This window comes from Castor canadensis, chromosome 10, assembly GCF_047511655.1.
Source record: "Castor canadensis chromosome 10, mCasCan1.hap1v2, whole genome shotgun sequence".
NCBI classification, from domain to species: domain Eukaryota; kingdom Metazoa; phylum Chordata; class Mammalia; order Rodentia; family Castoridae; genus Castor; species Castor canadensis.
Window position 1 is genome coordinate 121,550,847 of NC_133395.1, and position 21,503 is coordinate 121,572,349.

At 38.1% G+C, this 21,503-nt stretch overlaps 1 protein-coding gene across 4 annotated transcripts in view; it reads left to right on the forward strand.

The window, feature by feature from the left end:
• Synpr (synaptoporin) overlaps positions 1–21,503 on the forward strand; it is a 300,697-nt gene that overhangs the window by 177,120 nt on the left and 102,074 nt on the right. For all 4 annotated transcript variants that reach the window (XM_074044116.1, XM_074044119.1, XM_074044117.1 and 1 more), the window contains one exon: positions 1,008–1,132. In XM_074044116.1, the coding sequence (XP_073900217.1) occupies positions 1,008–1,132 (125 nt within the window). The remainder of the gene's footprint in view (positions 1–1,007; positions 1,133–21,503) is intronic.

Consider the following 21,503-nt stretch of genomic DNA (forward strand, 5'->3'; position numbering starts at 1 on the left):
CAGAACCCTTGCACTTGACCCCTGCATAATAACTCCTCTCACCATGCAAAGACAGCAAGTGTTCCTGATAGGGGACCCCAAGTTACTGCACAAAGCAGAATGCCAAAATTGTAATAAATTGGAATATTACAGTATGTGTTAGTGGTAAGTGCATTTAATCTACTTTCTTGGATATGAGCAAAAATTCTTTTGAATTTACTCAAATTATGAAATAGATAAAGTTTGTCACTTATTCCCATCTTAGGCCATCTCACCTTTCTGACATTTATTCTTCTAGAAAACTTCTCTGAGTTCCTGCTCCTAATTTTTGCTGCCTAATTCCCCAGAAATTCATGTTTTCTACCAGGATAAAGTATGACTGTAAGTGGTAACAACCGAAGCTTTTAATAGTTGACTTAGAAATAGCAACGAACACAGAGATGTAACCACTTAAGGGAGCCTGAGATTTAAATATAATGAGATTTTGTATTCTGCAATAGAACTTCTTTGATACCTACTCTTCATCAACGCTTTAGCTGAGGAATTCCCTGGCTATGACTTTTTTTTTTTAAAGCCATCTATATGGTTTCAAAAGATAAATCATATTTCTTGCAAAAAAATAGCCATGCAAAAAGGAAAAAAGCAAGAGGCACCACAAATTCGTTCTAGTTGGAGACATCCATGAGTAACCCGTTGGTGCACTGATTTCCAGGCTTTTATGGAAAATTTTGAGATTATGTCTCTACCCCCTGAGGTATGATAGCGCTTGCTACACTCAAGCTCAGTCATCTTGTCCTTATCTTGACTGATTCTGCAAGAAACATTTCTCAAGCTCACTACCCTATTCTTTAGACACCCCCTCCACAGCCCCCACCATAATTCTAGCTTTCATCATCCAGCCTGAATAAATATGATACTATCCTTCAGAAAGACCACAACCTCCCTCAACCCAGGCATTAAGCTCTGTTATCTCATTAGGTCAGCATCATTCTAACGGCTGCCTTCTCTTTTCTGTCTGTTCTCCACAGCTTTTTGCAATCTTTGCATTTGCAACATGTGGTGGCTATTCCGGAGGCCTGCGGCTGAGTGTGGATTGTGTCAACAAGACAGAAAGTAACCTCAGCATTGACATAGCGTTTGCCTACCCATTCAGGTAGGGAATGGTAGTCCGTGCTCTCTAGCCCCACAGAGCTCTCTCTTCTGTGGCTTCTACTGAGAAAGAAAAATTGTCTATGAAAAATGTATCTCTCAGGGGCTTCTGGGTAAGAAAAGATTCTGCCAAAACAGTGTCCACCTACCACCCCACACCGGGAGGACACACCAGTTAGTTATACTTTCAAGGAAGAACTGATTCTCCTTAAAAAAGAAAAGATTTCAAAATGTGGTCCAGGGCTGGGGGCTATCAACACAGATACCAGTAATTTGATATTAACTATGTTATTTTGGCTGATAATGTATTTAATAATATTGAATATCTAATACTGTCTCCATGTGCCACATATGCTTAGCTGTTTACCTATTCAATCTCATTAAGTCAACACAATGACCCTTTGAGGGGAGTACTATTACTATCACATTTAAAAATGAGGAAACTGAGACACATTTTTTCCCCCACATCAGCCAGTAAGAGGAAGACTCAGGGTTTGAGTCCACCAGGATTGAAAAAAAGCTCATGTCTCTGCTGCTGTACTTTAATTGTTAGAAATAACTATTTCAACCTCTTTATAAATCCAGTGTGAAAGATCACACCTTACCTGTGCCCTATGTATAAAATAATGCTAGATGTCCTTCAAGACTTGTCTTAAACTTTGCATGTACCCAACATGGATTAATGGAATTCAATTTTAAAATAGTTTATTTCCATAAAACTCCCAAATATTTGGCATCAAATATCTAGTGTGATTTTAAAAACTCAACACAACGTTTCGTAGCTTATTAATATGCTCTCCACTTCATTTTAACACATATTTATTGAGTATACCAGGCATGGTTCTGGCTATATGATTACAGAGAAAGTAAAAATCAGCCCCTGAAAATGTTTCAAATAAATTCAAGAAATACTTCCTAGCTCCTTAATTTTCTAATGTACATTTTGAATTACCAAGAGAGACACAGAATTTCCCAAATACATTTGACCACAGAAACTCAGACGAGACTCTTCTATCTCAGAAGATTTACACATCATGGAAAGTAGCTTCATCACATTGATCTAGTGAACCTTTCCTAGTCTAAAACAAAAGTACTTCAATTCATATGTGATGACTCATGGGGAAGTAGCATTTTACCAACATTCTAGTTTTTAGGAGTAGATCTGACAAAATTTACAGACAACTCTGCTCAAGTAGTCTCCTAATTAAAAGTAGAGGACAAAGCTCAGAGAAACGAAGCATGAAATCCCTGGGAATATGGTAATAGTAGTTGTGCTGTGCTGGTGGAAATACAAGTGGAAGTTGCTTCACACTTCTGAACGCTCTGAATGAACCCCTTAGCTTCTGGAGGAACAAGGCCAAGCCAATGCCTGCTCATTGATCAAATCTGTGATCTAGAATGGACAGTAAGAATTGCCAATGGCCAGGCTGCAGGGCTAAGATGCTTAGTAACATTATTTATTAAATCATAAGGTTTGCACCTCACCAAGAGATGTAGTAGGAGCAGATAACCCAAAGATCAACCATTTAAAATTCGAAGAGCAACAAGCCACTGAACATTGCATGACTGGAGCACAGGACTACAAGTCTTTCCCTCAAAGTGAAGGAGAATAATCAAGAGAACTATCTGAATCAGAGATCAGTGCCTGAGGCAAAATGGGCTGAGAAGACTCTTCGTGCAGTTTCCACCATTGTCATTGAGTTTCTCCATTTTATTCCCAAGATTGCTCAAGCAATGAAGGGCAACTGGAGAAATTAGGTAAAAATTTTTGTTGCCATAATGAACACAGAAGCCCGCTCGTTTGAAAGATTTTTACTTAGGTACTGAAACAAAAATGCTTAACCACTGTTTCTTTTTTAATAGCAGAGCTTTTCTTTCAAACATTGTCTTGCTCAGAAGCTCCAGATATAAAACAGATATTAGTCACTGAGAATGTTGAAAATGGGGAGGAAGGGATCTTAACACATTCAGCTGGTCTTCCTTGGCTCTCTTCCTGTCACACACCTGGCCCACCCCAACTGGTAAGAATAGCCTCTGCAATATCTCCTGGGAACCCCAGCTTTCCTTGGAGCAATTTAAAATGCAGTGTTCTAGATGAAAGACAGAAACCATTGCCACTCTTCTTACTACTTCTATAGAGCATTTACTGTCTAGACTTAAGGAATCAGGATTAGCCTACCTCATGCCACAGAACACCTTGCACTTTCGTCCCAGTAATGTCCATCAAGGATCTATAACATGCCATTTCAAAGAGGCTCCCTTTAATAGAGTTGCAATTTCAGTTTTATGTTTGGATACTTTAAAATATTTTGCCCTTATCCTGTCAATAACAAGGAAGATGTCAGTAATAAGCTAGAATTTATACAGGTTGTTACAAAGGCATATGTTTCAGGAGAACTTGAATTAGCAAGATGCTGATAATGTAACTCATTAAAAGGTTATTTTCTCAAAACTCCATGAGCCAATGCCAGGGATTTGACCATAATCCTAGAAATAAAATAAGAACACTCAGCAGCTTCTGACTATTCAGTTTACTGCAAACACAAGGAAGACAATAAACTCAAATGCCAAGTCATTCAAACAAAACGTTATTTTGTAGATAACAGTCAAAGGAAGACCCTTAATTGGTTATCAGACAAACATTTCAAGACCTAAGATAATGTCAGTTAGAAAATTCTAGATAACTTACAAAATGCTCAAGTGGTACTTCTAATAAATATACCCAAATGCATATCCCCTTTGTATCACCACACCTGGATATCTTTTACCCATACTTAGAACTGCCATTCAGCAATACATCATTTAAGTATAGAAATAAAACATTTACTACTTGACTTTCCTTTTCATTTGTGATTGAAATGAACAAGCAGTGTTTAATGTGCTATCTTGGTATGAAACTTGCTTGGTAGTTGGGAAGATGGTAGGTCTGGACTTAGTACTTTTAACACTTCCTTTGTATACTGATATGTGAGGTACGGGTTCTCATTTTAAGGTACTTATATTTTAGAAAGCCCACTTGAGGAATGTCAGTATTTGGCACTAATGCATAAGAGGAATGACAGAGGAGGTCACAGTTGAATATTTAGAGGACTGTGGGAAAAATTAGAAACAGAGACTCAGTTAATAAATTTTGGTACATCCATGAAGTGAAATACTAAATAGCCATTTGAAATCACTTTCTCAAATAATTTTTAAATATATGTGAAATGCTTCCTGCAGAGAACACTATCTATCCATCCATCCCTACAGCCATCTATCTCCATACTATCCCTTTACCATTCATGCCTGAACTTCTCAGTGCAAGCCCCTATGACCAATAAATTATTTTCTTTAGCACAGAAACTTGCCTGGTTAGTAGGCAAGGCAGGCAAGAAATACTGGAAAGTTAATGTCCCCTTGAGAAGCACCCATTCAACAACAAATTTCCAGATTTTCTACAATAAGCTTTTATAACTTTTTACACTGCTAATCTATTGAAGCAACCTAGTCTAGTTTGAACTCCAGAAACAAACTTCCTGGGTTCAAATTACCATTTTAATTCTTATTAACTGTATGAGTTCACTTGTTTATCATTTCTATTTGTTATTAGTGAGACAGAGACAATTTTAACTTTTTCATATTATTATTGTATTAAAGGAGAACATATATACAAAAATACTTAAAACAAGACCTAGTATTCAGTAAGTTTTCTTTTTGTATATTATTTTCTCTTTTACAATCAAGTAAGGAGAATTAAAAATAAACTAGAGTCTGGGCACAATGGCCCAGGCCTATAATCCTAGCTACTTGGGAGGCACAGATTGGGAGAATTGTGGTTCAAGATCAGCCTAGGCAAAAATTCACAAGACCCCATCTCAATGAATGGCTGGGTACAGTGGCACACATCCTAGCTACACAGGGAAGCACAAATAAAAAGATCCTATTTATGCCAAGCCTGCCTAGGCATAAAACAAGACCCTACCTAAAAAATAACTAACATAAAAAGAGGTGACAGAGTTGCTCGAATTGTAGAGTACCTGCCTACCAAGCATGAGGCCCTGAGTTCAGCCCCCAGTACTTCTAAACAAATAAAAGCTAAAAAAATAAACTAGAGAAAGGTAATTATTCTAGTTAATTAGAAAAATTATCATTGAGGCAACAGATGACTCCTTTATTATGTTGTATTTTACCCAGAATCAGAGCTTCCTCAACTTTCTCTCTGCCTACATGCAAACATTAAAAGGGGTGCCTATTTTACTGTCTCACATTGGTTAACTTGCTTTTAATTCTACCACGTTTATTTGGGTTGCCCTAAAAGGTATTATTATCAGTCCTATTTTTTCTTTTCACTAACATTAGAGGAGAATGAAACCCTCCCAGATGACAGAATGGTAGTAGTGGAATCGTTGAGATGCTGTTTGGCATTACTGGGGTGGGAGAATGAGACTTAACAATCCTTCAAACCAAGACTTCAAGAAGAGGTCATCCATATTGAGGGAACGGCAAGCTGGGGCTGCCCAGTTGGGCACTGGCCGAATAGGCACCATTCTTCTCCTCAAACCACTTGCTCTGTGGTTCACCCACCCCTCCTCACTGAAACATTGGGAAATACGCAAGTAAATGCAGGAAAGCTATAGAATTTGGGCTGTTATTCAGTGATGCTAGCTCTGTCAGGGCAAGGGCAGGAGAATAATTTTCCCCTAAGCTTCATACCCAAGAGCAATGATGCTAAACACTTTTGTTTTTAACCATAAGAGCCAATTTGGGAAAAATAAAAGTGTTAAGGGCTGCAATTTTTTATATTTTATGTTCAGGAAATGCTGTGTTTGTAATTACATTCAAGCATTCCTTTATTGTTTCTCATTACCAAAAATTTTCACTCTTTTTGGCCAAAATTTCAGAAACTTTGTAACTGTAGGATCTCATTTTAATTTGGTGCCTTAAACTAAATGGTGGGTAAGATGTAACCTGGGAGCTCTATTGTATAGGCAGTTTAAGAGATTTGGAAGTGGTATAGCCAAAAGGACAAGAGCAAATCACTAGCTAAATCCTTGGTTTCAAATCCAAGCCCTGCCATATAGAGTTTGGGCAAATTATAACCCCTTAGTCTGGGTCTGAAAGAGACCAGCAGTGAAGCATGCTGGACTCATAATCTCCCTGGATCTTAGCTCTTTTGTGAAAAATGAAATAATAATAGTAGGATATTTTTCACAGCCTTGTAGTGACCATCCAATTAGAAAATACAAGTAAATTGTATAGGATAGTTTGACTCTAAACAAGTGGTCCTTGAATTGTATCATTATTATTATTAATGGAGTCTAGTGCAAGGAATTGGCACTAGAGTTCAGGTGGAGACCAAGGACAAGAAGGACAGCCCTATTTTACAATGAAGAGAAGAACTGTCATTTGTAGAGAATGTTCATAGGGTTCAAAAAAATGATACAAATGTGCACAGTGGTTCTTGACATGTAAAGGATGAAATAAAAACAATGAATAACAAACTAATCTATATCCCCACTCCATTGATCTCCTCCTAACTTGTATGATTTCTAGATTAGAATTCTATTGTTTGAATGCTTAGAAGAGTAGTAGTGTAGAATTGCATAAAATAGATGTCTTAGTTTGAGTTTTCCCCAAAACATACCTTGAGAAAGGGTTTGAGTTACAAGTAGTTTTTTTGGGAAGTGATCCCTGGAAGCATCGGTGAAAAATGAGGACATGAGATAGAAAAGGAAGAAAGAGTGCACTAATGGGCCAGTTACCACCAGGGACAAGTGGGACATCTGAGACTCTGGGAAACTGTTGACAACATGTCTCAATAGCCATTGCATCAGGCAGGTGATGAAGCTTGGGTAATTGCCCATCCATTCCTACTGGCTATTGGTCAAAAGCTGGTTCTGCAGGTCTGAACTCCCTGGTACTGCCTGCCAACCAAGAAGATCTGTTAGGCAGAGATTGTGGAAGATAGCATTAGAAAGCCACCATGTTGTACAAAAATGTTGAGAATCCGAGAGATACAGGCAGGTAGAAAACAGCCTCTAATGTTATGGGGAGATGGTTCAATCATTTTGCCTGCATCTGTTAATGACCCCATTCTGTATCACTTATTCATTCTCTCAATAACTATTGAGCACCTATGGTGTAAAAGGTCCTGAAGTACATAGGCACTCCATATATAAAGTAGACATGGCCCTTCTCCTCATAAAATGTACAATCATTTGGGGATGGAAGACAACAAAGAAGTAAGAAATATAAAGAAATTTGTGTACATACATGCAACTTTTTTTTACAGTTGTAATTTCTATGAAGAAAATGAACTTTATGCAGAGATGTAAAGTAAGTGTTGGCTGGGATGGAGAGTGTCAAGTGATACGTACTAAGATAGAATAGTCCAGAAGGGCCTCCCTATGGAGGACACACTCAAGCCAGCAGAGATAAAAGAGGAAAGAATGCATCAGGCAGAGGGAACATCATGGACAAGTCCTTGAAAAGAGTGAATGGAACAGAAATTAGACAAGGGACTAAATCCCAGGTGTTTGTAAAAACCTTGAGAGGAAATTACACATGCTGAGGGATAAAGAGAGAGAATGTGTGATTTTAGGTTAGCTTGTCCAGGAAATCTTACTGACATCTGAAAGAACTGAGAGAGACCACCTCAAAGACATCTGAGGGGTGTAGTGCAGAGGGAGTGAAGCTCAAGGCCTGATGCCTGAGCTTGAGGTGTGCGGAGAACCAGCAAATATTTGCTGGGTTGGAAAAGGAAGGGGAGTGGCAGGAGATAAAGCTGACTGAAGAAGGAGCCAGAGGCTGGATGAGGTAAAGTCTTGCAGGCTAATATGAGAAATTTAGATTCTGTACTGGTTGAAATAGAAAGTTACTGGAGGTTCTGAGCAGAGGATCCATGCAAGTTTATGTTTGGATCTGGTTGTAAAGGTAGATAGGCATAGAGGACAGAGTCAAGGAAGATGGGAAGGAGGTAGTTGCAGTCAGCCAGAGAAGAGGCAATGGAGAGGGTAAGGCCTGGTAGGTAACATGTCATCAGTGCATGGTTTTTCATGCATCACCTCTGGTAGAAACTTGCATGTACAATCCACTCTTATTTGTCAGCTTTTCCCATCACTTTTGATGGGGTTGGGTAGTATTTGTCTAGATGGGGAATAACTTCAATATATTTTTAAGTTTCTTATTCCTGATACTGATTTGTGGGCAATCCTTGGGGACACCAGTTTTTTAATACTGCATGATGACATAAACATAGACAGTCAAATCAATGACCTGGCATGGTGGTGCACCTCTGTAATCCCAGCTACTAAAGAGGCAGATTGTGGTTTGAGTTCAGCTCCAGAAAAATTACCATGATACCCTGTCTGGAAAAAGATCTAGAAGCCAAAGGACTGGGGGCATGGCTTATGTGATAGAGCACTTGTCTAGTAAGTGTGAGGCCCTAAGATCAATGCTTGGTACCACCAGAAAACCAAAAACACATGTACAAACACACACAAGTAGACAGCTAACTGGCTTGTCTGGAATGGTGAATATACAGAATTTCGTAAGACATTTTTGCAAAAGCATTTCTGAAGACCAGAAATGACTGAGAAATTTATAAAGTGGATAATGATCTCATTTCATGAATTATAGTTTTAAAGAAGTCATTGCCTGTATCAGTCAGGTCCATTCAAGAAAAGAGAATGCATGCCAGATGGCTCAATTGTTTTAAAAGTTAATACAGAATACTAAGTTCATGGGGCTTGGATAATCAATGTATTAGTTACTGTTCTATAGTTATGATCAAAATACCTAAGAGAACCACTTAAAGAGAGGTCTTATTTATTTTGGCTCATGGTTTCAGTCTGTGGTCAGTTGGCTCCATTACTCTGGGCCTGTGGCAAGACTAAACATCAAGGTGGCAGAAACACATGTAGAAGCGGAGGCCGTTCACTTCATGGTGGACAGGAAGCACAGCAGACAGGAAAGGACAAGGGGCCAAGTGTAACCTTCAAATCATGCCCCCAGGGACCTACTTCCTCCAGCTAGACCCCACTTCCTAAAGTTTCTACCACCTTCAAAAATAGCACTACCACCTGGGGACCAAGCATTCAACAAACAAGCTTTGGGGACATTTCACTTTCAAACACTAACAATCAGGAAAGGGAGTGTAAGGCATCCAGAGGCTAGCAACTGTGGAAAGTCACTGCCACCTCCATTGCTAGAGAAGGAACTGGCAAAGTAAGTTCCTTGTGCCAAATCCAGATAGTCCACCATCTCTTTTCATATGGCCCATGAGCTAAGAATATTTTTTTACATTTTTAATGATTGTATTTTAAGTACTATATAAGTATCTATCAAATATCCTCAGTTTTGCCTCTTAGCTTATGAAGACTAAGGTATTTGATATTTGGCCTTAATAAGAAAATGTTTACTGACCCTTGAACAAGAGGCATAAAAAATGAGACAGTCATCTTCTTTGTTCAGAATAGGATGGGGCCTTTCTGGCAGAAGTTGGAACCATGGCAAAAGGAGGGACCCAGCAGGAGAAAAGGCCAGGGGAGAGATGCTTTGGGTATGCTCCCCAAAGCAGCAAGAGAAAGGGGGGAAAGTACCCCAGCTTCTGCCTTGCTCCTACCCTCTAGCCTCCCACCGAGGTTCCTACTGGTTGGCATAACTAGAAGCCAATCAGATAAGAGCAGACTCCAAGATGTAGGGTAGAGCAGAAGAGGAACAGGGCCAATGATAGAGAACAAACAGGCAATGATCAGCACAGAGCCCCTGTATAAACCTCATTTTCCTCATCTACAGAATGAGAAAACTAGATTGAAGTCTTCTTAAGAAAGAATTAAGGGGCTGGGGCATAGTGGTACATGCTTGTAATCTCAGCAGCTTAGGGTGCAGCAATGGAAAGGATTGCCATTTTAGTCCAGCTCAGCCATAGTTAGTGAGACCCTAATTCAAAACACAGCCTGGACATGGTGGTTCATATCTGTAATCTCAGCTCAGGAGGCAGAGGTACGAGGATAGCAGTCTGAGGTAGGCTCAGGCATAAGTGAGAGACCCTACCTGAAAAAGCAATTAAATAAGCAAAAGGACTGGGAAGGTGGTTCAAGTAGTAGAGTGCTTACCTAGCAAGCTGTAGCTCCTGAATTCAATCCCCAGTACTGCAGAAAGAGTGAGAGAGAGAGAGAGAATTAATTAATTAGAATTAATTAGACCTCTAATTCTGGGGAAGAGTAGAAGTTGAACTTGGTCAGGAAACCTAGTGATGCTCTAGTTATCACCACCACTTCAAAAACAACAGAAGGAAATGTAAAAATTCAGTAAAATGTCAGTTGCATCTTTCTTTCTTCTTGGAAGTTTCTTTCTTCCAGCCTCATAGGGTTTCCTCTGATGCTTGCCCTATTTAGGTAAAATCTGAACAGACTTTTAGAGATCAGGATTGGAGCACGTACTGAAAATAATTGTAGGTTTTATAATCAAAGCTGCTGTTTCTGTTGAGCTCCCATAGGGAGGTGACAAGCGCCAGAGATTAAATCAGTGTGTGCTGAGTGGGCCCTTTATGTTGCTCTAAGCCTCACTGTGTGTAATTTTGCAGGACAGGATTGGGGGATGTGCTGGACAGAACCTCATTACCTGGGTGAAGTTTTATATATCCTGGAAGAACACAAACATGAATTTTTTTCAAGGTTGTAAAAATAAATTCTAGTTTTCCTTATACATTTTTCCTTTCCTGAAAAAGAAGAGGGACAGAGAGAGAGAGAGAGGGAAAGGGGGGGTAGAGAAAGAGAGAGAGAGAGAGAGAGGCTGACTTTGAGTTGCCTACAAAAAGGACAAAGATACAGTGACAGCCCAGGAATGTCAGGGGAATCATCACATTCACATCTGTATGCTGTGTCATGTTCCTTGAAAATGTTAGGTGCCTACTCCATGGTCCCATTAACCTCAATCTCTGCTTTCTTCTAATCTAAAGAGAGAGAGAGATGTTAGCATTTTGTTTATGTCCCCTCGAGCAAGTGGCTGGAAGTCATGCAAGGAAATGTATGAGGTCAAGATGGTGTCAGCTGAATGGTGGAGATTTGTGTTCTCCCTTCTTTGACATCAGCCCATCCCTGACAGATTGGCATTTTGTGAGCCAGGAGATGAGTTGGGTCCTCCAGAGGTCACAGGGTTAAAGGAAGAGGAGAAAAGTGCTCAAGCCGATTGCTCGCCATGCTTGCCAGGTGTTCAATAGCCAGATCTGAGATGCAGAAGCCTCAGGGCTGGGGCACCTCCAACAACCAGAGGGCTGTGATTCACATTCCCAATTCCCCTTCCAGGCCCCCACTGTGGGAATTCAGAGGGCCTGTAATTTAGTTCATCTTCAATATGAGGCTCCCTACTGCATCATAGCAGTAGGCTATGTCTTGGCGGGTCCAAGATTCTACAAAGACCTACCTCATCAGCATCACTGCTGGTGAGGCCCAGGAGTGGCGTGTTAATGGCACTAAAGGGATTCTAAGTGGAAAGTGGACGATTGCCAACCTAAGAGAATTAGATAGAGCCTCAGCTTGCGATATTCAAATATTTTGTGTGTTCAAATTTACAGATTTTTTAAAATTAGGATTATACTCTATGCAATCACTTTTCTTGTCTGTTATACTTAACATGACAAAATAGAAATAGAAAAGTACCACGAAGAAGCAAATAAATGTTTCTATTTTTACTCCCAAAATTTCTATCATGGTATATATTACTCTTAGAAAGAAAAATGCTGAACTTGACAAGCAAATGGTAATTTAAATGTAGTAATGAGCAAACTATAACAATTTCATCCTCCTCCCCCACCTCCAGTATGCTTTTGAGCATGTCCCCTTAAGAAAGACCGAAGTGCTAGTTGGTTGTTTTATCCCCTTGGCCAACTACAAATGAGAGTAAAAATCAGAGAGTCGATATGTTAATCCTTTTATTTTATGCATCTGTATATATATGCACATATATTCCCTCATATATGTGTAATTATTGACAAATCATTATTTCCTTGACTATTCCTTGACTGTCACAAGAACACTATAACAGAATCAGAGCCAGTTTATTTTAATTTCCCCTTTTCATAGATCAGCATACAGAGACCTAAACTTTTTCATGTGGAGTCACACAGCTAGTAAGTACTAAACATGGAAACCTATCACAAATGTTTTGCCTTCCATAGTTGTCTCAATGGAGTTGTTTACCACCACGCCAAATACTTTTCTAAGAGCATGGAGTAACATTGAAGATGAAGATGACAATGAAAGGGAGGGGGCAGGGGGAAGAGGGGAGAAATGAGCCAAACATTGTATGCACATATGAATAAATGAAAAAAAGAAAGTAATTATCATTATCATCAAGTAAAAGACATTGTTGGTAGTTTTACCACATACCAGGAACTGTTCAAAGGAATTATGTATGTTGTATACCCTTTAGGACTAACAACCTCCCTGTGAGGTGGCTACTCTGAGCTCCACTTGTCAAGTGAAGAACCTGAGCTTCACTGAGGTCAAATGACTTGCCCATAGTCACAAAGCTAATAAGTACAAGACCAGACATTGAATACATAGGTCTAGCTTGCTCCAAAGACCATACTGCCATGCTATAAAGAATAGCATAGACGTCCTTCAGTTGAAAATTCCCCACAATTGTAGAGACTCCTTACTAACTCCTACATTTATAGCCTACTCCCCATAGCAGTCAAGTGAGGCAGGCCAAGATGGACTTAGAGAGTGGTTTTCAGGGACACTGTGTTCCTTGGGTCTCACAACTACTGGCATCATTTTCCAGTTGACTTCCTGAGCCCAGGAATAAACTTTGAAGGAAAAACAATTTCAGAATGGAGCAGAAATGATTACCCTTTTTCCTTTTGCAGCTGGCTAGAATTTGAATAAATGAGCTGTTGTTGATACAGTTTGTAGAACTTCATCTGTTTCATTTTGAAAGATTCTAAACCAAAGTGGCAACTGTCACTTGAGCCTGGGTATTCAGGGGTTACACATAGGATAGTGTTTTCTGACAATAAAGTTATTTCAAAGGGTTCAGCGCTATAGGAGATTCTTATGTCCCTGACAAAGGGGTGGATTGTGGAGGGAAGCAGGAGTTGAGTTGAGAGTTCTCAGACACTAATCAGGGAACCTGAGTATCTTTGATTGCAATGAATAATCTTTGTTTACAATGCCCCTTAAGTTTACCACCGAGATATCAGAAATAAATGGAAAGTGCACACAGCTACTTTTCCAAGTATAAAGTTCAGGCTTCTTCTGTGGCATACTTGATTAGCTTTTGGCATCTTTAGAAATTAACTGTGAATTATGCTCAACAATCTCTCATACATGTTTCATTTTAGTATATCTACCACAGGACTCATTTTCTACCGATTTCTTCTGCCATCTTGTACTCCATCATTCAAAAACAGTTACATTTTCCATTGTTTATTGCCACATTTTTAAATATCTTTTTTTATTAGAAAAAATAGCACATCTTTTCTGTTCTAAAAATCCTAATAGCCAAACTATGGAGATAGGAAGGAGATCAGTGGTTGGCAGTGATTGGGAAAAAGCAGAAAACAAAATGATTTTTTAAGGCAGAAAACATATTCTGTGTGGTATTATAATGGTAGATCAATGTCATTATACATTTGTCCAAGCCTATATAATGTACAACATGAAGAGTGACCCCAATGTCCACTATGGACTCTGGGTGATGATATGTCAATGTAGGTTCAAACTGTAACAGATGAAACACTTTGGTGGGGGATGTTGATAATGGGGGAGGCTTGACCATGTGTGGTGGTAGGGAAGAAACAGGAAATCTCCATCTATTCCTCTCAATTTTGTTGTAGACCTAAACTGCTCTAAAATACTTTTTAAAATCTCACTATACAGAAATGCAATAGGACATGAGAGTTCCCCTCCATGTCGCTTCTTCAGAGATTATCATTGTGAACAGTTGCAATGGAGATCACTTCAGACTTTCTCTTCATGTACTCACTGTTATAAAGACTGATTCAGGTGTAAATACTATTTTGAAAAATAATTTTTATTTTTTAAAAAGCTGCAAATACCTTTTCACATCAGCTCTAGGGATCTACTAATGGTTTTTGTCTTGTTTTGTTTTTGCCTCATAGCTATACCATAACATTGCATAGCTGTGCCATAATTTATAAAGCCAGTCACCTATTGGTACACATATAGGTTGTTTTAATTTTTTCACTATAACGATGATACTACTGACATAGTTTTGTAATTTCATTTGTACGATAAGTTCCTGAACTAAAAGGTATGCATACCTTTATTTTTATAGATTTTGCTACGTTCCTTTTTAGAAAGCAGTAGGCATGCCTACCAGGAGGATATGAAAGTACCTGTCTCTCCATCTGCCCAAGAGGGAACACTATAAATGCATTTATCTAATTATTAGTGTGGATGAACACACTCTGGTATATTGTTATTATTAGACACTTACATTTCTGGCACAAAAAAATGTTGAAAAGGGTATGCTTATGTTTCATTATATCTAACCACTGGCCTATCTACCTTATCACTTACTCACCTGCTTCAGTTCTTTCATTAAGTCTGTGTTCCTCTATGCAATTCTGTGAGATTTTCTAATCTATGTAGTCTACTTTCAGTATGGTGCCAGGCACTGCACTTGCACTTGACTTAAAAATGAAAAGGGGCTGGGGGAGTGGCTCAAATGGTTAAGAGCCTGCCTAGCAAGCACAAGGCTCTGAGTTCATACCCTAGTACCAGCAAAAAAAAATAGAAGGTCCAAAAATGAAAAAGGAATAAGCTTTCTTTTTATGGGGTTTCATTTATTTTAAGAATAGCTCAACTTTAATGAAATTGAGACACAAGAGAGGTTACATTGCCCATCTAGGCCTCACAGCAGGACCTCCATTAAATAGAAATTTGCATTAATGCTCCTGAAATTTTTACCCAATATGACCATCACACAGAGTTACACTGCAGATAATTAGAATTAAGGCCTTGTTAATCTTTACTAATGACAAGGAGGTCTATAACAAATTGCCTAAATTAACAAATTAATATTTACACAGTGTGATAGAACTCTGAAAATTCATATATCAAATTAATTTACATCCTGGTGTTCATCTTAACAACACTCATTAAATGCTGGCATTGAAAAGACTTCATCCAGTAGTGGTTACAACACAGATATGCCAATCTCCGTTCCTCCCTCTCCTCCCCTCCCCTGTCCTTGCTTCTCCTCCCCTTTCCTCTCCCCTCCACTCCTCTCCTCTCCTCTCCTTTGTTCTCCTCTCCTCTCCTCCTCTCTCCTCCTCATAAAACAAAAGTATTATGAAAGAGTGTCTTCTGGGTTAATTTCCAAGATTTAGTTTATTGCTTGCCAAAATGACAAGGGGCTGGCTTCTTCAATTTTTGACTTATTCTTGAAAGTCATCACAGCAGTTGTCAAGAGAGAGCGAATGCCACAGATAATACACCATTAAAGATGACTTTTTGTCAGTGTAAGACACTGTTTTAGACTGACATGAACTTTACCACTTCCAAATCTAAAATTGATGCTTGATTACCATGGTCTTTAGAGATGGAATTCAGACCTTCTGCAGAGTAAAAGTTCAGAAAAGAATGATAAAATTTAATGTTTGCTTTATGCAGATAAAAAAGAAAAGCATAAATATTCCATATTGGAACAAAGAGTGCCATAGAAGAAAATGAATGTAAATGCCTTATGTTGTGTAAGACTAAATGAAAATGTAATGTGAATTCCTTCTTAACTCAAGATTCATCACTGGTGCCAGATGACTGTGTTTCTATAGTTTTAAAAAATCACTTCAATTTTCAACCAAATGCTGCTAGCCAGATAAACAGTGTATCTCTGCCACTTTTCATAATGCTTTCTGGAAAAGAAATATAGGCAGTAAGAAAAACATAACACATTCAGCTCTCCTTTCAAAGTCTCTCCGTATATCAGCAAGTGTCCTCAGAGACACATTGAATTTTGAGCCCTCATCCATTCATTCATTTGGTCAGGAAATGCTTGCCAAGTGTGTAAGCAGACAGGGAAGGAGTGCTTGCTCTGTGCTACAGATCCAGCCTGCTCAGCCATGTTTGGGTCCTAGGGGCCCATCTAGTCTGGCTAATTAGATAATAGGTAAACACCAAATTATCAGCCAGTCTATGAATAGTTGCTGGTACAAAGAGAGACTCATTCATTCCTTTAGCACATGTTCCAGGAGCTGTTCTTGGAGCTGGAGATCCAATGGAGAACATAGATTGGGTCCTTCCCATAAGCTTCACTTAGGAGTGAGGGCAAGAACAGAGAAAGTAAGCAAAAGGACAAGATTTTAGCACATGTAGTAGGTTCAGTGACAAAAACTGACAGAGTGATATGATGGAGAATAACTGGGGAGAAGAGAGGAATTGGGTGCTTTTAAGATCTAAATGACAAGAAGGATGAACCTTGCAAAATCTGGAGGAAGGATTCCTAAGGACATTACAGCAGGAGTAAAGGTGGGAAGGGGCTGGTGTGGTAAAGGAACAGAAGAAGAACATAGCAGGAACACAGCACATAAGAGCAGAAGGGGCTTCAGTGAGGGGGAAGGGCCAATAGCCCAGGGCCTCATGAGCCCTGGAAGTTACCTGAATTTTATTCTCCATAAAATGAGCATCCTTTATTTAAAACTAAGGGAGTGACATGATTTGATTTAAATATTTTAAGAATTATTCAGCTGTTGTATAAAAATGTATTTTTCAGTGGGACAAGGAGACTACTTAAATGGTATCACAGTTAACCTAAGAAGGAATGATAGTAGCTTAATTCATGTTTTAGTGGTTCAAAGAGAAAAAAATTAGAATTATTTATGATATATCTAGAGCTGCCAGACAGAAAGGATGTATAGGGAAGAAGGTAAAGCAAAGAAAGAAGCTAAATTTGGGGTCCACAACCTGGAAGAATGGTGCTGGGAAATTGGTAGAACATGACCAGTTGTTTTACTTTGGACACATAAAATTGAGATGTTATTAGATGCAATAGTTCTTTTTTTAAAAAAGGAAGTGAATGAATGCCCTGATGTAGGAAGCTACACTGTACCAACAGATTACTATTTGAGGAATTTACATTGAGAAGCTAGACTTAAAGGGGAAAGGAGGAAGGGAGTTGCACACTACTAAGTCAAGGCCAAAGAGGTTGTGAAGAGCTGCACATAAGCCAAAATTATAAAGGAGAGGAAACTCTAAGTCAAAAGGAAGGAGAGTATCAGGCAGAGAAGCAAAGACATCTGGAGAAACCAGCAGGGTGAGAGAGATGGGAAGTGACTTGTTGATCTCTAGAGCAGCCTCTGTCTTTCTTACTTTCTAGCTCTGCCCATGTGTCCTTCCAGAAGTGTGCTCTTTCCTTGATGTAACTTAAATGCATCCCTGTTTCTTTTTAAAAAAAACTAAATTGAGGTATATAAGTAGATAGGTATACTGAGTACAAAAAAAGATGAGGAAGACAAAGGCAGTGTCTATAAGTACCAAGAGTAGTTATGCAAAGCCAAAATGGAATGGTAAGGGCATTAAAACACTATTCATTTGTCAGTGGGATTTAATGTTCTTTTGTAATCAAACAAAAAATAAAATATACTACTTGCCATTGGAATCTGGATTAAATAATAGAAACTGGAAGTGTCAGTTTCTATTAGGAAATACATAGCATTATAGAAGGTAAATTTTGGTCATGTTTTTTACCAAATCTACGAACCACCTGGACTCCATTTACTTAATATTTTCATTTGATTAAACTCACTTGTATAACTTAAATACATACTTTAGCCCCATTCTAAGCAATAATGTCCTTGAAATAATGTTAAAATAAAGAGCTGCCCATGCATTTAAAATGGTCTCACCACCACTCGAGCTACATGTACCAATCCTGGAAAACACTGACTCAAAGTTACAAGATCAGACTTTGGACGTGGTTCTTTCACCTAGAAATTGTGAATTCTAGGCAAGTTGATCTCTTTTGCCCTCAGCAATAAAATGAGTATAACACCTGCCCTACCCACCTTACTTGGTGATTCAAGGATCAAATGAGCCAAAAGATGTCAAATTGTTTTTCAAAAGAAAGAGTGCTCAACAAATGACAGTTCTGTTATGATGTGAACAGTGATGATCATGGACTGGTTTCGCTTCCTAATATGAATGCTGGCAGGGGAAATAGTGATATTTAAAAACCAAAAAGAATTTCTCCTTTGCACAGTGTTCCCAGAATGTTCTGCTCTGTATCACCTTCTCTAAACTTCTCTTTACTTACTGTTGTCTTCAGAACCACACAGTTTGGACTGAGCTTATTTATTGCTTCTGTGGCATTTCCAATTATTTCTAGCAAGCAAGATCCATCTTCTCAAGTGTTCTAAGTCCCTAGAAAATGAGTTAAATAAAAAAACAGACTATGCATTTTAGTGCATGGTGTGGTGTGAACAAGGATTTAGTGCCATTAATGGGCCAGACTCTTTGTACAAGAAAATTAATCTCTCTGAATCTATTTCCTAATTAGGAAAATGGAATTCTTGTATTTATTTTGCAAGATTTTTCTGAAAATTAATGAAATAATGGTAGTTAATTGCTCAACCATGCCTGACCCATAGAAAGCTCTAATTAAACATTAGCTACTATTATTGCAAGGGAGATGAGATTTAATCTTCACATTGGTGCTTTATCTGAATTAGGGATTTAAGATTCTAAATATCATTGTATCTACCTCATAGGGTTATTGTGGGAATTAAATGAAAATTATGTAAACACTGTCTGGCACAGGGTAACTGTTTAATAAATATGAGTATCTGAAATTATTATCAGCTTTTGTTATCTCAGTGTCTATTATGGTAAGTCATGCATTGGATAAAATGTGGTGGCATTAAGAATTGTTAGTTGTAGAGAATTCAATCAGCATTGATTGTGATATTATCTATTGTTTTAAATACTATAAGAATTTAGCACATGTTAGAAAATAATAGATGCTCAAAAGATACTACATGATGAATGAGACAGATTAACATCTAGTGTGATTGGAATAAGTAATGCTCCTCATTGGTGGAGATCCAGAACTGTGCTATGCGTATACAGTCGCTATGTATGGCAACTGAGCACTGCAAATGTGACTGATCTGAACACCCAATAGATTTCAAAGACTTAGTATGAAAAAAGAAACTATAAGTATTCTCATTATGAGGTCAATGTGCAATCAAAAGATATAAAATATTACTATGTATTGACTGAATAGTGACACAGTAATATTTTTGATGTTGCAGATTAAATAGATATGTTATTAAAATTAATTTCACTCATTTTAAAATTATTTTAATGTCTACCAGAAAATTTAAAACTGTACCTGTGCTTTCTATTAGTGGCTTCCATTCTATTTGTATCGGAAGTGCTAATCTAGGACTCTAAAAGACTTTTCTTAGAGAAGTTTTAAATTCATAGCAAAATTGAGAGAAAGGTTGAGTTATTTCCCACTTCTCACTTACTCCCACAGATGCACAGCCTCCTCCGTTATCAACATCCTCCACCAGAGTGGTACATTTGTTACAACTGATGAACTACATTAACACATCATTAGCACCTGAAGTCCATACCTTACATTAAAGATCACTCTTGATCTCATACACACTATAGGTTTTGGCAAATGTATGATGATATCTACCTACAATTATAATATCAGATAGGGTATTTTCACTACCATAAACATCTGCTGTGCTCCTCCTATTCACCCGTACTTCCCTTCTCCCACTCCTAGAAACCACAGATTTTTTTCTTTATTGTCATAGTTTTTCCTTTTCCAGAATAGTTGGAATCACACAGTCAGTAGCTTTCTTCAGAATGGCTTCTTTCACTTAGTAACCTCCATGTCTGTTCATGGCTTGTTAGCTCATTTCTTTTTCTCATGAAAAATATTTCATTACTAGGGGAGATATCAGGTGCTTCCAAAACTCTTGAGATTTATGAATAAAGTTACTATAAACATCCGTGCAAGGTTTTTGTGTAGACATGTTTTCAAGTCCTTTGGGTAGATACCAAGGATGCAGTAACTGGATGACATGGATAAGAATATCTTTAGTTTTGAAAGATACCACAGAACTGTATTCTAAAGTGGCTGAACCATTCTCTGTTCCCACCAGTAATGAATGAGAGCTCTGTTGCTCCACAACCTACCACCATTTGGTATTGACTAGCATAGTGTGTGTGCAGTGGTAGCCCATTGTTCATCCATCCTTCCTTCCTTCCTTCCTTCCTTCCTTCCTTCCTTCCTGTCTTCTTTTTCTGTCATTTTCGTAGTACTGGAGTTTGAACTCAGAGCCTACACCTTGAACCATTCCACCATTCATTTTTTGTGATGGTTTCTTTTTGAGATAGGGTCTCTCGAACTGTTTGCCTGGGCTGGCTTCGAACATTGATTCTCCTGATCTCTGCCTCCTGAGTAGCTTCACCGTTCTTTTAAGTTTCTTTCTCTTGATGATGTATGGTGTAGCCCATTATCTGTTATGCTTATTTCCCATCGTATATCTTCCTCAGCAAGGTGTCTACTAAGATATTTATCTAATTTTTAATTGGGTTGCTAGTCTTCTTACTCTGAGAATTTAAGAGATCTTTGTATATATAATAGTTCTTTATCACGTGTCTTTTGTAAATATTTTCTTCCAGTCTGAGGTTTGTCTTACTATCTTAAGAATCTAGGCCATTTCATGGTTTAAATGTTGACAAAACATTGTGGCTTGGTGTATATTGGTACAATATTAAAATGGCCTTTTTGAACTGAAAATAGTAGCAAAGTTCTTTTCGGGATTTTAATAACTGTTTTAAACCAATTTTGTTTGTTGAACTTTTTCACAATTTTGTTTGTTTACTCTTTTGTAGTGTAAACCACAACTTTAAGAAGATAGAGTTTGATCATTTGTTCTAGTTTTGTTATTTGTTTATATCTTACTTTACTAAAAGCCTATTATTTTATAACATAAGACATTTAAGAAGCTGTTTCTACTGGATTAAAAAGTATAGAAGAATCCAGGCATGGTGGTTTATGACTATAATTCCAGCACTAGGAAGGCTGAAGCAAGAGGATCAGAACTTGAGGCTAGCCTGAGCTACATAGCAAGACTGTGTCTTTAAAAACCAAAATTAAAAAAATAAATAAATAAAGTATAGAAGAGTGACAATATCTTCCAAAACTTCCAAAATAACAAACATACAAACAGTGATATAATCTTAAGAGACCATCAGTGGCTACTACAAGATGAGTCTGAAAATAGACATGGATTTATTTGGATATCAACAGTACTTTGATTAATTTATAAAAATATAATGTTTTTATTAACATCATCATACTCAACAATAATTTAGGTTGTAGATTACCACGTTGCATATAATATT